Here is a 16,689-nt window from a genome sequence, read left to right as displayed (position 1 = left end):
GAGAGCTTTAGAGACAAATGTTTTTATTTTTAAAATTGCATTATGTGACTTTGATCTAGCATACAACACAAAGCTACAACTTTATAACTTCGATGTATACCCTTCATTTTCACCTTATACAAATATAAGCAAAAACCCCACCAAACCCACTGAGAAAGCCAAGATGCAGTGCATCCACCCACCTCCCCCCCAGCTCAGTAACAACTTAACAATGCTAATAGATGAACAAAACATGCTTTCAAAGGTTGTTCAGCTCTCCTTTTCTGAATCAGGCTCGACACGCCATGCACACAGGACAGTTATGTTCTCACTCTGGTTTCTCAGTTCTCTTAGCACCACTTTAAAGGCATTCTCAACCCTGAGCATTTCTGAGCTTATTGCTTTGAATAGGCACAAGTCTCACAGAAAGACTTCTTTTTATATTAAATGAAATAAATTAGAATATAGGGAAATAAAAACCCTAAGATCTGAATTATAAACCACACACTAAAAATAAAGGTGTTTGGATATCAATACAGCCAAATGAGAAACAAAATAATTAACAGATTTTAATCTTATTACTGATGGATTTAATACTGAAATTTGCATCTGCAGGAAAATGTTCACTTTGGAAATCTGTCACAGCTCAGCTGTGGACTCTAAGGTAACAAATTCATCATTCACACTTAAAATGCACAGCAAACATTAAACCTTAGTGTGCACAGTATGGTTTTTACTGAACCCAAATACAGAAGCCCAATACTTTCTCCTCTAATGATGGAGATTATATTGATCTGTTGTTAGCATTGGGATCGTATAAATACGTAAGTGCAAGTCACTGTAGATAAAGATTTCGTAAATGCTAATGTAAATACATTAGCATGTAACAACACAGGACCAATCCTTTTGGCAGTGGCCATTTGTTAAATAATTGTCATATCAAAGTTCAGTGCAGAATATGTTTTTAACAATATACACATTCACAAGCTATCAAAAGAATAACAGTCTTATGCTACATAGAACGCTAAAAGTTTTATCTTCCAGGTGACAATAGCTTTACAGAATTTTTTAACAGTTGGTCTATTTAGGACATGAAGATGCAAGTACAATAGGACACAGAAAGACGACAATATTGGAAGAATTGTCAACTTTTGGAAAACCTTACTCAGAAAACTATTGCATTTTACGAGAAGAAATAAGCTCCAATATAATACAATAGTCCCAATGCTATACCTAGATTCTTCACTTTCAAGTGAATAAGGTGAAAGAGCTATCAAAACTGACTAAAAAATTAAAGCATCTTAAAAGTTGAAGTAAGGCACACTGAGAATTAAGTTGTATGGTGCCACCGCAGAATCTCTAGCCAGGCTAGACTGAAGGAGCATGCTTTGCAAAACCAAGCAAGACAAAGCTGTACCAACTTTGGAATGTCAAGAAAGGAAGTATAACTTCCAGTAAAGTAAGCAAATACGATGTAGAACATACCATACAATTATAATTTACTGTGACAAAGGCTTATGATAACGTTCTAAAATTCATGATGGAGTCCAGGTATGTTCTCCTAAACAAACTCCTCTGACAAAAGACCATGATGTGTTTCAAATAGCTCCACCACTGTCAATTAGCAGTTTCCAGAGAGTAAGACATTAATAAAAATGGCAAAAGCAAAGTGATATATCACACAGCATCACCCATATTCATGAAAATACAGTACATTTTTAGCTTTAACAAGACATCATAGCTTTCAAAAGAAAACATCTTTATCAATTAGTCTTAGCACTCAATTCTTATGGACATGGTGAAGAACTCAATTCAGTTGATTCAGCGATACTACAGAATTGGCTAAAGTGCTGTAGAAAGAGTAAAAATAATTTGTATTTCTCTATTAAAAACATTTTTTATTTCTCTTGAAACTTGCCTTCAGTAATAATTAACTCAAATGTTAAAACTGATGGGACAGCATTAGCAAGAAACAGTTAGTTATCTTAGAGGGCATTTATTAAAATATTTCATGTACTTTGCCAAAGTACTGTGCAAGAAAAGCTTATCTATGCCCTATGTTGACCGATTTCATTAGTCATCTTTTGCTTTTTCCTTTAGATACTGCCTCTCCATAGGTCAGGTGAATAAAGTCAAAGAGTTGTGTGGCGTTGGCAGCGTTACCCAAGATTTTGGAGAGTTCGTCCTTTGACAGTGTCACTAGCTCTGCAATGCTTTTAACGTGGTTCATTAAGGCACGGCAGTTTTTTGCATTAACACCTGGCATTTTTAATAGGAAGTCCTGGGGACCAGGGTTATACTTGTCTGACTCAGGAAGAATTTCGGAATCTGCTGTGACGGCCATCGCTGTTTCTGCATCAGGTTGGGGATGGTTCTGTTTTAACTCTTCAAACAGTTCAGCAGTAGCGTGGGGCGAGGGACACCACAGGATACGCAGCTTTGGGAAGTGGAGCGTAAGAAGGGTTAGTTTAGAAGTAATATCATTACTGGAAATCTCCTGATGTAGAGCGCCTCGTGGAATCAAGGAGAAAGGTTTGTTAGGATCAAATTCAATCAGGAGAATTGGTCGCTTATAGTAACGGGACATAGAAGTGCATTGTGCGTACAGGCGTCCGTTATTTAGGGAACCAATCAGATCGCTGATACTTTTCCGCTCTACGCAGATATCAGGAGTTAAAATATAATCTCCAACTTCCAAAGTAACAGGCTCAATGTCAATGCCGCGACGGTGAATCAGTGACGGAAGCTCACTGCGGAATTCCCGCATGTCCACTATTATGGTTTGCTGAACATTCTTCTGCTCCTGTCCACCTGGAGAGCAAAATAAATAGTTACCTAATACCTAGCACCTCAGACTCTGGTTTCATAGTATTCCCGTGTTCTGCCAATGCTTCTGTGATGGGTGACTTCACATCTCACTGACCTTCACAAATTCAGCAGTATAGTAAATCCAGACTTTATTTAATTTTTCACTGTTATAGACAAAAATCAGTTGCCAAATTATAAACTGTATTTTATGGTGTAGCTCTGCTATAAGCTTTGTATATGTGACAATGAAATATGTTAAACTGTAGATTAGAATTATTTAATGCATCAGGAAAATCTTCAAAAAGTTGCCTGGAAAAAAAGGCAGTGAACAATCCTTTTCATTTCTATCTATCTGTTTCCCACAGAAATATGGCATTTTATTGTAGGAGTTACATCTTGGCCTTACATAGATCTGTAGCAGGACACATGAAGAGACTGCAGCATCAAGGCCGCAAAAGACATAACAGCAAAGATTAGAGAGCACACAGTAAAGGAAAGCAGGACTACAAAAATGACAGCAAAGAAAAACAGGGGCAGAGCTGTAAGGCTGAAGACAGAATACACATGTCAAAAGAAAGGAACAAAAATGTGGTTAGAACTGCAACAAAAGATGCTTTATCACAAAGAAAGTAGACAAACCCCACAATCTGCAGTTATGTACCCAGGCAATCTCTTCTGCTGAGATCAAAACAAGTCCCCAACCTTTACTAGCTCAAGGATGACACTGCCTTTGACTATCTGCAGACTTCAGTTTTCATGTTTTAATTTCTCTCCACCTCGCTACAAACAATACTAGACAGCCTCATAACCAACAAGCTGCCCAGTAACGATCCAAATAGTAGCTGTCTTAATGGTAAAATACTTCATTAATCCACATTTTCTTTTCAAGGAAAAATGTAATTCTTTGTTATTGTGCAGACGAAGGTGGATGGAGTTAAGGGAGAAAATGTTTCTTTACCATCAGGACTAGAGTCAATGTGCAATGTGTCAAGACCCAGACACCTGGGACAGGATTTAAACACACTACTTCTAGGTCTTTTCCAAGCTCAGAGCTGTGGCCCAGCTTCAGGAACCGCTCACCTGCTTTGCGCGTGTCAGTAGAAACAGAGGCAGGTTTAGCATCTCTTATTAGGTCTAAGTTTGTTTCATCTCTTCCTTCTCTTTCTTCAGGAACAACCATGCTGGCCTTCTCTCTAAGGAACCACAAACAAAAAACTACTAAAAACTGCAATAATATGAGAAAAATAGATCAAAATACTTTAATACCCTTCACCCAGATGTAAAATTATATATAGTTTAATACTAATTACAGATCTGAGTGGAAATGCAATTCAGCAGGTTTTCTAGATTGTTGGGCTAGATGCTGTATTTTCATTTTCAGTTGTTACCACTCTTTAGCATTTGATTTTTTTTTTATTTTTAAAACTTCTCATGGCACATGAAACAAAGGAAGTAATGACTAGTAATAGCAGTATGACCTGGTGAGAAGACAGACTCAGTAAAGATACTGTCCTATACTGTGTAAGAAAATAATTGTTTTGGTCCCCAAAACGACTGAAGTAAAAAGCCTTAGAAATATCTTACAAGAAAAGTTATCTGCAGACAAAACCAGATCTACAGAAATAAAATTCATAGCCAAATGGGTAAAAATACAAGCGGTGCTGTTTAGCCTTTGAAATTCAGTATTAAACCCCTTAAAATTAATAAATAAATTATCAGGTGGTTTGGAAAAGAAGGGTTTGACTTTTTGTTGATTCTCAGTGGGAAAATGATCTTAACATCTGAAAAGAAATTAAAGAAAAAGTTTATTTAAAGCCTTCACACATTTAAGAACTTCACTTTTTAAAATGTAAGCATACAAGGGAATTACACAAAACATTAATAATAAAGGTAAGTAAAATAGTTTTGTTACCGAATGAGTTTTTCGAAGGCCTCCTTCTCTTTTCTCAGAGCTGTGAGATAACGCTGTTCTTCTGTCGAGCCCCCATATATGAGGAAATAAACCCTGTAGGTTTGGAAGAAAAAAGAAAAGAGAGAAAAAGATCCCAAAACTTTGTATTAAGTTAAAAATAAACTACAGTATTTAAGATTAGTACTAGTAAGTGCCTGACAAGTTAGTACATGCCTTAAAAAAGGCAAGTGAAAACACCCCATCTTTCTCTGTAAAAATATTCCAAAATCAGCAACAAATTTTTATATCCAGCGTTCCCTCTTTTCCCAGTGACAGAAATGCTTACTGGAATTCCAGGATTCAGCCAGAGTGGACTCAGGTTCAGACAGCCATTCAATAAAGACACAAAGTTACTTCTCACTGTTTTAAAAATCTTTCCAGTATAAAATATATATATATATATTTTATATATATATATATATTAAAAAAAATATATATATATTTTTATATATATAAATATATATCAAGCTAAAAAATCTGCAGTCATCCTGGGTTAGGAAAAAACACCATCTAAGATTTTAAAATTATGTATTTGTACAAGGATATCACAGGTTCTACAAAGAACAAGCTGTCATTTATCTCACACAGATGAACACACCAACAAATTAAGTTTCATTCCGCAAATAGGGATTTATATGGAACATATAAGAATTAATAATTACCTTAAGGAATAATTACCTATAGCTTTTGAGCACAGTTATTTTTTTCCAATATATTTTAATTGAGGTACATTTTGACAGAGTGATAGGATTTTATTCCTACTACTTTTTTTTCAAGTGGTGCATCTCCTAGCCCCTACGTGCATGACTACATCTGCTTTTCCTGCTCTGAAGGGTGGGAACCTGATGCTGGAGATAGATACAACACATGCTCATTAGGCAATGAAAAATAAATTGTACAAATAACCCAGTAATTATCCTCATGTAATATACTCTGAGTTCTGTCATTTATATCTGCGCTAAGGAGTCCTTACCTGGATATCAGGTACAGACACACTAAATACCACCAGACCGACTTCCATTTTCAGTTACGTTGCATACGTACTACTCTTTGACTGAAAAATTACAACTGCTCTTTTAAATTTATGCAAATAATTTTCATTAAATCATTAAAGCATAAAGCATTATAATTCCAAAGCTAATAATTTTATATGCCAATAAATTGTGTTTCAACTGTAGTGAGTAAGTAGAGTGTTTTTATTCTAAGACTTAAGAAACTGCCATAAGTTATTTTCCGAGAGGTGCAGGTATAACTACAGTTTGCTGTATTCAAGAAATGCTGTATCAGGCTGCCATATAAATGAAAATACTGCAGAAACTCAGAGTATATTAAATATTAAGTTTTCTGTATTTTTAAATTAGTCTGTAACATCTATTAATAAGAATTTTGCAATTTACAAATGTATCGACTATATATACACAATGCAGAAATCTTCCTGTCAGCTCGCATCAGGACTGAGCATAACTGCAAAAACTTCTTATTTTCTTTATTGTGTTTTCCTTTACTTGTTTTTCTGTTACAGTTTCTGAACTACTGGTCTTCAGCTTGACCAGACAGCAGGAAATGTGAAAATTAATTAAATCCAAAAGGAAGCTTTTTGTGTAAAAATCATACTTCTAGAGAGGGTTTAAAATGAGATTACAACCTCAAAATGAATCTTTAGCCACTAAGATAATGCAAAAAGAGGTCAATGGAATTCACTTTTTTTAAAAGCACATATGTTTCTGTCAGGGGACTAAGTACCTGCTGGGAAGGAAAAATTATCTTTTGGTTAAATCAGACATTACGCTTTTGTTTAAAGATAAGAAGAGCGCTAAACAGGAATTAAAAGGAAGCTAAAGAAAATCACTAAATGCATGTTCTGCATTGACCACTGAAAATGCACTTTCATTTTTTCTTTTAATACGAAGATTAGACTGACCAAGTCAACTTGCCTCAAAGGCTTCCCAGGCCTGCTGGCCTTGTAGATCTCCAGCTGCCGAACAAAAGTTAGTTCTGCATCATATAACACAACGTATCTTGGTTCTACTTCGTGCAGCACCCGAGTGAGCGCGTAGGGATCGCCGCAACCCTGCAATGGATGAATAATTGTGAGTGGGTTCTTGAAAATCCCATAGTAACAATCTGAGGGTAAGTTCATATGGAAATCTTCAGGACTCGTCTCTTCAATACTGCTTTCTTGGCTACTGCCCAATTCTTTATTATCTTCCACCTCTAACTCCTCTCTTTTTTCCTCCTCGGTTTTCCCTATCATTTCCGTTATAGTCCGGTCTTGCTGCTTTTTGTGTTTATTTTGTTTTGAAGAAGCTGTGAGTTTGGCTTTTTTGGCTTGAGGTGCTGTGTCTGGTCTGGCATTTCCTTTGGACTTGACAGTTTTTGTGTCCTTCATCCACACTTCTGCAGCTTTCTCATCCTTTCCGAAGGTTTTGTTATACAGCCTTGTTAGAAAAGCTTCTGCTCCAGCAACAATATACTCCCTGAGCTGTGCACAAGCTCGGTCATCACTGGCACAAATAAGCACTTGCCCTGCAGTCAAGAAACAGTATGTTTATGATCTGCTGTGCTGTACTTCTTATCCAGCTACAAGACATCTCTTGAGCAAATTGTTTTTAATGATCCTAGAAGCATGTCTGCCAAAAGCCTTTACACTCGGTTGTCACTGTTGCTCTGGGCTTTCAAGGAGTCTAAATTACATGATGTTTTGTATCAAACAAGATTAGAGAAGGTTAATGAAAGTTCAGCATTCCTTATTCTTACACCATATAAAATAGCAGATACAGCATGTATTGAAACATACTCAGATAACTTTTTTTAATTTAAAACGTGTATGTAATAAGAACTTATTTTAGACCATTCTAATTTCCAGCCTTTGTCAGTTGTGTTAAAGAGTCTAAAAAACATGTTTCACACAGTACTATTGACATTTGTGGGCCCTGAATAACAATTCTCCACGAGCTGACTCAGATAAACTCCTACTACACTAGGTGAGAGAGCCAGATCTCATCCAGAGTCAGAACACTGTGGGTGGGAGAAAAGAACACTTTTTTACCCTTACTATTTCCTAAAATAAAACTTGGTGAAATTTAAGGGGATGAAAAGCCCTAAAATAGTAAAGGCAGCAAAGCAGTTAGTTAGCAACACACTTGCCTTCTACTCTCTACCCGATTTAGTTGCGTGTCCTGGAGAAGCAGATTTTCAGGTGCTTGAGAATATGTGAGATGGAAAGGGCGTAAGACAGAACCCCTATTTGATTATTTTTTTTAAAAAATGGAACTCAATAAAGGAGTGAATGGTACCTTGATTATTATAAATTCCCACATTAGCCTCAGAACCAATAAAACTAATAAGGTATCAGTACAATACTGAAATGTAAGTTAAAAATATTTTGCAGTAATAATACAGGCTCTTTCCTAAAGGGTACTGCATAGTAACCAACAGCATCTCTCTTTCAGAACAACAACTAAATAGGAGTCTAAGAAAAACTAAATAGTTTTACATAGTTTTTATGTATGTATACATAAACTCATGTTTTAAGTCCACAAATTATTAAATTTAAAACTAGCTCTCTTATGGAACTCCTTAAAGAGTTAGGCTCCTTCTCTCAAGAGTTGTGTAGAAGTAAAAACTTGCTGTACTGTGAAAACTTACATCATTTAGTATTCTCTCACCTGGACCACCAAGGTCTTCACTATTCTTATTCTCATTTTCAATCTCTTTCAGTACTTCTGTCAAAGCTTCCCATTTGGGGTTACTTTCCAGAACCAATTCCCTTTTCAGTTCTGAAACACAAGATTGAACACAGCAGCTCTTACAGCCAAAATATTCTTCAGAACTTTAAATTCATGGTTAGATATCAGTAGCATGATGGCTGTTGGCAAATACAATATTCAAGAGCCTACATATGCAACTTGTTATGATGATGGGCTGGAGAACACTCTCACAGAAACATTTTAAAATGGGGATAAGTGCTTTAGTGAAGCAAAAAGTTAAAATATTCACTCATTCTTCAATTCTTTTAATAAAAACCATGGCACCCTCCTACCCGTTCATATAAAATAAAGAAGATCAAGCTAAACACCAATGTAATTCAAGAACAATTCCATAAAAGCTCTCCCAATGATCAGCTGAGCAAGTTTAGAAGAACCCCTTACTTCTGCGTGACTCTGTTTTATGTTGTTTATTATATGCTTTTTGAACTAAGATTATGCCTCAGCTTATCCCAACTAACAGATTGGGATCTTGAGCTGCATAAGATCATGTAGGGAGCCACAGCACAAGTAATAATATGCAGAGCATTTGAAATCGTGTGACACTCTCAAACTTAAAATAAGGAATGATCAGTACCATTTTCCTTCTTTACATCACTTTTTCCAGAGACTTTGCCTTTCTGATTCAGTTTCTCATCTGCAATGCGATAAACTCTAGCTCGAGCGTTTACAAACATTGAAGTACTGGAGTCAAGAAACAGCCAACCTAAAGAGGAAAAGAAAGCAGGAGTAGTTTGACATCTGCAATGTGTATGCGTTTCAGCCCTCTCCAGTAAAAGCTCCAAATCTCTCATCTGGAATACCTCTGCTACCTGCTTGCTGTGTAATTACTAGCTTCATAGGAGACAGAAATGTGATGCAGATCTCACACTGTTAAGTAACAGCAGTTAAGTGGGAAGATGAAAGCATTATCTGTCAATAAAAACCTACGTCCTTATGGCTGGTTATATAAAACCTAATTAGATACCTTCATGTGTTTAGGAATGTTAATTAAAAATATCAACATTTCACTGTTTCACACGTTAACTTCTATGGTTATTCAGTGCTTACCTGAATTCTCACCAAAAGCTTTTTCACTTGCTTTCAGTGACTCCAGAAGATTAAGGAAAGTGACACAATCATACTGAGTTAGATACAGTAGCAAAGTACGTAGTATCTTCAAATCCTGGACCAAAGATTTTGTCTTAGTTCCAAGTTGATGCCAGAGGGGATCTAAATAGTGACGTATTGTCTAGAAATACAAATTGGAAAGTTCAGGATGGCAAATATATAGTATAATAATCAAGATCAGAATGCATTTTTTTCCTTTACAGAGGATGCCACTAGTTTCCCAAAGTTATTAAACATATCCAATTAAAGATGTGAGGGTGAGATATTTTTTTTTGAAGTAATCGTTTATTGCAAAGTTACCATAATATAGATGTCTTTATGTAAAACATTTCAACAATTAGCAGATGTACATCATCTAATGTTTTCAGTGTATAGTTTCCTTTCCATATAATGATAAAGTATTAGTAAAATAAAAAAACCACCTTATTTTACTGGTAGTGGCCTGTGCCTTTAGTATTCAGTATCCTTTACTTAAGTAAAAAACATTATAATGCCATCTCATTTTCAAAATGAGTACCACACAGATAAGCAACCTACAGAGCAGAAGAAAAAACACTCCAACTATTTAAAGTACAGAAGCAACTGTAACATCACCCTCACAGATTAACACAGTCTCTCTCCATGTACCAGTAATAAACATGTCATGGGAGAATACTAAGTTGCTGCTGGTTATTAATTTTACAAATAATATTTTTGTTTGCATGGCAGACAATCTGAAGACCTACATCCCTTTAGACACGGCAAAATAATCAAAATGTTACCTTGTCAAAAGGTTTACCGATAGCATTTTCTAAAGATAGATCTTCTACTTCAAGAGCTGGATTATAGCGCTTGAGTTCTCTCAGACACGCGTTCAAAATGTCCAGGATCGAAGTCTGGATGGCAAGCATAGCAGGGGTCATGGACACATGGATTTCCACCACTTCAGGTTTATGCTTCTCTAAAAATGAGTTCACTGCTATATGAAATCTAAGAGGAAAACAGCTTATTAAGATTTACATGGATGGTTTGCTTGACCTACAATTATTCAAAAGTTCATATTTAAAACAATCATAATTGTAGTTTGTATAAAGAAGTTCATTGAAAAATAAATCAATTTCTACAGCTATGAAGACTGCAATCTTACGAACAGCCTCAGAAAACCACCTATTCCACAATTCTGACTGTAGTCATTCTAGTCATGTGAACCTATACACTGTTGCTGAATGATCCCTGGAAAATCACTGTGCTACATTCTACATCATTATTACACACAACAAGCATTAATGTAAAACCAGAAAATCTCCTAAGGGAGAAACTGGAATGGGCTCACAAATCCTTTGGAATTACAGGGACCCACTAGCAGGTTCTGTGATATTCCCAGCTTCTCTTTCTCAGCAGCAGGTCCCCGTTAGGTCACTGCCCTTAGAGCCAGTGCGGTTGCAGAGGGACACAGATGCGGCTGATGTTCACTAACAGGACGAGGCTCAGAGCTCCATGTCTGCTGACCTTGGATACTCAAAGGGCACTTCCCTTAACTGCGTGCTGCACCCCCAGCCCTTGTCATGGCTCAGAAGCCAAGGAAGAAAGTTTAGGGAGCTTCTGTTCAACCTTTCCTATCCTGGCTATGTCCATTTCTACTTCTTTGTGATACTGAAAGAAAGACTGTTGAAGAATTCACAATTCAGAGCACCAGCACGTTAAGATGGAGTGAAATACATCCTAGACCGGACTGAAGGAACCAAGGGTGGAGCTCCTGCCCCAGGCAAGAGCACTGAATGGGTAATCAGCTCAAGTGCCCAGTTACATTTGTGGCTCTCCTTCTGAAAGGCTTAATGCGTGTCACAAACTCGGCAATTTGGTTTCTATCAGTCACCAAAAAATATTCTTCACACACAACATACATATAAAGGATGATTCAAAAAATGTGACATGTAGAAAGAGATCCATGGAATTTCATCACAGTTGGAAACAAGTGCCTCCAGGAATGGCAGAACTGAGAGACTGTACTCTTATTTATGGCATAAATAAGCTGTTTAATGAGTGAAGTATTTCCTGAACTATTAATAATGTCACTTTCTGCTGTGATTTCTATTGGCTAAAAGGACAGCTATACCATAAGGCTCAGCCCCTTATAGATGTAACTTGGGTCCATCTTCAAAGCTACCTACAGAAATTTAGCACCTTTAAGACCACTTCTTCTGTCAAAAATTGAGTGAAATTTGTTTGGGAATACAAGAGGGAACAGAGATTAGCAGTGTGCCTGCACACACCTCACTTTCTTAGGAACTCATTGTAACATCCTTCATCTTTTTTTTTTTTTTTTTTTTTTTAAAGTTTAGCTCTCCAGTGAAGTAAAGAAGCGCCTTACCTTGGCCACAGATAAAGCTTCCGGACAAAAAGACTTCTCATCACCCTTTCCACATGGCAAAAGCCAGTGTTAAATGCAACTGCATTGTCTGTAAAAGCTTTAATGAAGCCTTGCTTGTTCTTCTGGCGATAAAGTCGCAAGATAAACCCTTCCTGGCAGGACTCGATGATTCTATGTGCTTTGTATACCAAAATGCCTGGCAAAATAAAGGTTTTTTTAAGTTACAAAAGTCAGGTCCAATTTTGTATAGATTTTTTTTTCCTCAAAATTCTTTAACACCTTTTCTTGAATGAAATATAATAGGAATTTAAATCTTCTAAAGCAATAGTTGAGCAAACATTCAGGAGTTCAAGTCAAGTGATTCCTCAGTTTCAATACCATGGAATCCACAAATAACAGAACTGGGCTAACGATGCATCTTTAACAAAAAAATACTTGTGCTTGATTGATTGGTAGGACTTACTAGCTTAGCAAATTCTTTAATCCTAAAGCAAAACTTTAACTGAGCCTTTGAAGAGGAGTACAAGCAAACGCAAGTTGTAACACACTATTACAACAAAGCAAGTTTGGTATGTTCAGAATTATGACATATGAATTATTTTGCTACAGAAGTTCTGGAATTACAGACTTGCCAAGTTTGTTTCATTGGTAAGAGTTCAAGTCTTTATATAATCAAAGAACTTCTGAAAAGCTTTATTTTGCTTTTCCCTCCCTTCTGATAGCCATATTCACACTTGAGGACAGAAGGTACCACCAACCATATAAGTTCACCACTAATTTTCTTAATGGCTATGGGTGTATTAGGAAAATACATGCACATAGATTTATCACACACATATTTGCAGGATTTATACTTCACTCAAGGCCTGTAAAAATCAAGGCTTATTTTTTCTCATGGTTAATTGTGTTCAGTAGCACATTACAGTTTTTCATCGTCCCCTGAGTGAAGCCTACTTTTATCTGTTCACAGCTTCCAGTGGAATAACAAATGTCTTTCTAAAATGAAATCAAAGGACATCAAAAATCACAGGTTTTACCTGGTACCTACATAATTGACAAACTTAAAGTGCATTTAATTTCTATAACAAGTTTTTCAACTTAGCACCCAGACATAGATTTTAATAAGCCTTTACTTTATAAATGAAAAAGCATCTATAAGAAAAAGAGTGCCATAAAACTATTCATTTCACGGTCAAGTCATGGTAAAAAGTATTTTTCTATCTAGATAATCTTACATCTCTCCTATAAAGCAATTTTTTCAGGACATGGTAGCGATCACACTAATTTCTGAACGTCTTCCAGTTTGTTAAGATATAATTCTAAAAGAACATTACAGGAGACACAGAATTTGTAATAGGCCAGTAAGACTATGTGTTTATTAGAATAACCTCCTACTTTTAGTCAATATTTCTCTGCTTATTAAGTGAGTTCATACTGCTGTGTAAGCCTTGGTAGAAACAACTTGCCACTGTTTACTACACAAACTCACATTAGTTTGACTACAGTATTAAGTACAGAATTTCTATATGGCCAAAACCACCAGGAATAATTCTTCTTTACTGCAGTGATAATTTCTTATCCTCATTTAGCTGAATTTACGAGTTCATCAGATGTTGTTTATAAAATCAATATAGAATCACACATAAATTAACACTTGTGACACCTGGAAGCACTTTCCTGATTTTTTTTTTTTGTTGTTGCTATTTTAACTCCTCAAGAAACACTATTACGAATTTTTGTCGTACAATGTCACACAGAGATGATACACGTTTCCAACAGAACCCCGTTACCAAAGTCCTAACTCAAGCAGGAAGCCTACCAACGCCGCTGTCACAGCGACCTCTAGTGGCAGCGAAAAAACAATAGCAGCTCTGTATCATTAGAGGACAGCACAACTTTTTAAACCTTTAATGTATTTCTTCTTTTCAGACACAAAGTCCAAAGGTTTCTCTCTCTTTTTTTTTTTTTTCCAGGCAGAAAAGTAGAGGGGAAGGTGTCAAGGAGAATAAGAGAAATTAAAGTAGGTTGCACAGAAAATTTGTTCACTTTTTTTTTTAACCTAAAAATATTGTAACTGACAAATCTGGTGTCCTTGGCTCTAGCATAAAACTGTTGAAAGTGTTTTACATATTAGAGCTTGTTTCACATTGACTAAAAGGAAGGGAATACAGCTTCTGAAGCAGAAACTTATTTTTTTCTTAGCATTCAATATTTACTTATGTTTAGCCATTAAGAAGATGTTAACATTTAGATGACAGTAAAATATTTTTCTGTTCCTGGCTCTTAGATATCTATTTTACTAGCTTTCCAGGCATTTACAGGGTTTCCAGCTTAGACAAGAACACAAAAACAACAGGGGCTGGGGGACAAGGGGAACAGAGCATTAAAGAAGAAATATAATTGTAATATGTTTCATCATAATTTCTACGTAACAACAAAAAAGGTCACAAGCTATTCCCCAAAATCTTTACAAGGACAGCAGCAGCATTACTTCATAATATTGCTCTTTAGATAGTGTTTCCAAGGTGTATCAAGACAAAGATTAGTAAGATATGGCTATTTTTTGACAGAAAGAGTCATCAGAAGTAATTTGTTAATATAAAAGTAGCATGCAGAGTTGATAAAACATGACACTTAAAATCATTTTCAGACTTAGACCACGTACTGAGAATATTCTGGACACTATTTCACCAAATGCAATCAATTCTTCTCCTTGGAAAGCCAGTCTGAGTTTCATGTGTCAATGGCATAGTTTGATTTGTTTTTCAGCCAGTTATCGATACCAGAAAGTCATAACAATGCATTATCTTAAAATAGTGTAGATGGCTTTAAATTGTATGATTAAATAATGCAAACAAGTTTGGAGCAAAAAAAGCTTCTTTTACCTGAGTTTTTGTGGAAAAAAAAGGAATAATTCTTCAGCCCCGGTACTGGTCACTAGAACTTCTCATACAGAATTAAGCTTTATGTATTTTCAAACAGAAGAGCCTTACCTTTATTTCATTAAGCTCTTACCGGTAATGAGATTTGCAGGAATTCTGTCTGTAAGGAAATCCACCACAAGGATTCGACTTGTTGCAAAGATGACTCCTCCTTGTGTGTAAAATTCGTATCGGGTATTATTCGTGATTTCATTAGTAACACGCCGAGGGAGATGAACGACTCCATCTGACCTCAGCTGATCAATAAAATACTCCTAAACCAAATACAATAAAAACACATTTCATTGTGGTGACTGATGAAACAGATGCAAAAAACCCTAAACTCTGAAGAGCTGTGCAAAGCAAATAAAATCCATGACAGTGTAAGATTCCACTTAAGGAAGAATGACCATGACTTTTTTTCTTCTTGGGTATACTTTGCTCAGTTTCAAACTCAACGAAGCGCTTTAAAAACTCTATGTATTTTCAGTAGCAGCTAGACAGTACTTAAGCAAATACGAGCCACCAACACTCAAAGGAGCTTACATTTTCTCTTACGTTTTATTAGCTGTTTCAGAGAAGAGGCAATTTTAACACTGACACGAAGAAAGAACTGGGCAGAGAGAACCTTTTACTCCATTCCCCTGCTACCCACGCCAACCACAGCAGGTAGGTCACCTACATCAAGGCCACTCTTGAGAGCTGCTGCCGCGGTATTTACTCACCGGGGGGCACCAACCAAAAGCCCCGTAACATCCCCTCCCTGACGGTGGGAAATCTACCCGGTTCCGGGGAAAACACAGCGGCATTTTTTGTGCAAGTAGGGCCAAACCTGTCAGCAAGTTTCACCCCTCCGTGCTCGATAGCTACCGACAGATTCCTGCCGCTTACGCGGTATGAACGATGACAGGGATTAAGAGGAGCCGCGCCCGGTCGGACACCTTCTCCCCGGCGGGTTCAACGCCCGGGGCTCAGCGCTGAGGGACCAGCGGGTGCTCTGCGATGCCGCCCCCCGCCCCAACCAGCCCCTCCACCCCCGGGCCCAGCCACCGCCGGGGCCGCCGGCCGCCCCCGCGATGCGCCCGCCGAAACCCTGAGGGGCCGGCGGTGAGGGGGACGGGGCGGGGCGGGCCGCGGCTGACAGGGCGCTCCCCTCACCTCCTCAGCGGGGCTGGTGTTGAGCACCAGCACCAGGCTGGCGGGCTCGCAGTAGAGGCGGAGGAAGCGCAGCAGCAGGCGGTCGACGCCGAGCCCGCGGGCGCAGACCACCAGCCCGTCCTGGTGGAAGAGGTCCAGGAAGATCTGGCTCTCGTGCTCCAGCAGCGCCGCCATGGCCGCCGGGGGAGCGGCGCATGCGCGCCGGCCGCCGCGCCCTCCCGCCGCCGGGGTGGCAGCGCCCCCTGCCGGGCGCGAGCGGGGCGGTCCTCCCGCCGCCAGTTTTCCCGCCTGCAGCGCGAGGCGCCTCAGGCGAAGCGCCTCAGGGTGGGGGTCAGTGGCGGCGGCAGAGGTTGAGGTGGAGGATCCCGAGACCCACCGGCGTGAAAAATGAGGTGGGAATGGGGACTTATCCGCCCGGCAATCCCCCACAGGTGCTCGCCTTCAGGCGAGCTGGAGCCCCCTTTCCTACTCCTGTGTGGGGTGTGTGTGCTGGGTGCAAGTGTGAGATAGTGGGGCTCTTTTCCCTTTTCACCATAAATTATTTGTTGTTTGTTACTAATTGCTTGCATTTCTAAAGCAACAAAACTAAACTTGACTGAACTTGAGCCTGCATTCCTCACACAAGGGATCAGTACCTCGGTATTT

At 38.2% G+C, this 16,689-nt stretch overlaps 1 protein-coding gene and 1 long non-coding RNA gene across 3 annotated transcripts in view; one reads left to right on the top strand and one right to left on the bottom strand.

Annotated features, from left to right (window-relative positions):
- The window catches only part of LOC106884879, a 29,940-nt gene extending 17,746 nt beyond the window's left edge, over positions 1-12,194 (top strand). Inside the window, exons 3-4 of the long non-coding RNA XR_001411314.1 lie at positions 6,777-6,868; positions 11,932-12,194. This is a non-coding gene — a long non-coding RNA (uncharacterized LOC106884879). The remainder of the gene's footprint in view (positions 1-6,776; positions 6,869-11,931) is intronic.
- On the bottom strand, positions 539-16,257 carry ERCC4 (excision repair cross-complementation group 4). 2 transcript variants are annotated; one of them, XM_014936615.1, is made up of 11 exons: positions 16,045-16,257; positions 14,981-15,161; positions 11,966-12,161; positions 10,377-10,584; positions 9,556-9,736; positions 9,083-9,211; positions 8,407-8,517; positions 6,673-7,264; positions 4,700-4,792; positions 3,868-3,980; positions 539-2,790 (listed from the first exon to the last, which is right to left on the bottom strand). In XM_014936615.1, exons 1-11 carry the CDS (start codon positions 16,216-16,218, stop codon positions 2,057-2,059), a joined length of 2,712 nt encoding a protein of 903 aa, XP_014792101.1. In that variant the 5' UTR covers positions 16,219-16,257; the 3' UTR covers positions 539-2,056. The 2 variants fall into 2 exon arrangements, with proteins under 2 accessions (XP_014792101.1, XP_014792102.1); XM_014936616.1 differs by lacking the exon at positions 16,045-16,257 and adding an exon at positions 15,778-15,856.
- Between the last annotated feature and the right edge of the window lie 432 nt (positions 16,258-16,689).

This window comes from Calidris pugnax, unplaced genomic scaffold (assembly GCF_001431845.1).
Source record: "Calidris pugnax isolate Ruff unplaced genomic scaffold, ASM143184v1 scaffold17, whole genome shotgun sequence".
In the NCBI taxonomy this organism is placed as follows: domain Eukaryota; kingdom Metazoa; phylum Chordata; class Aves; order Charadriiformes; family Scolopacidae; genus Calidris; species Calidris pugnax.
This window is presented reverse-complemented; position numbering and strand designations above follow the sequence as displayed.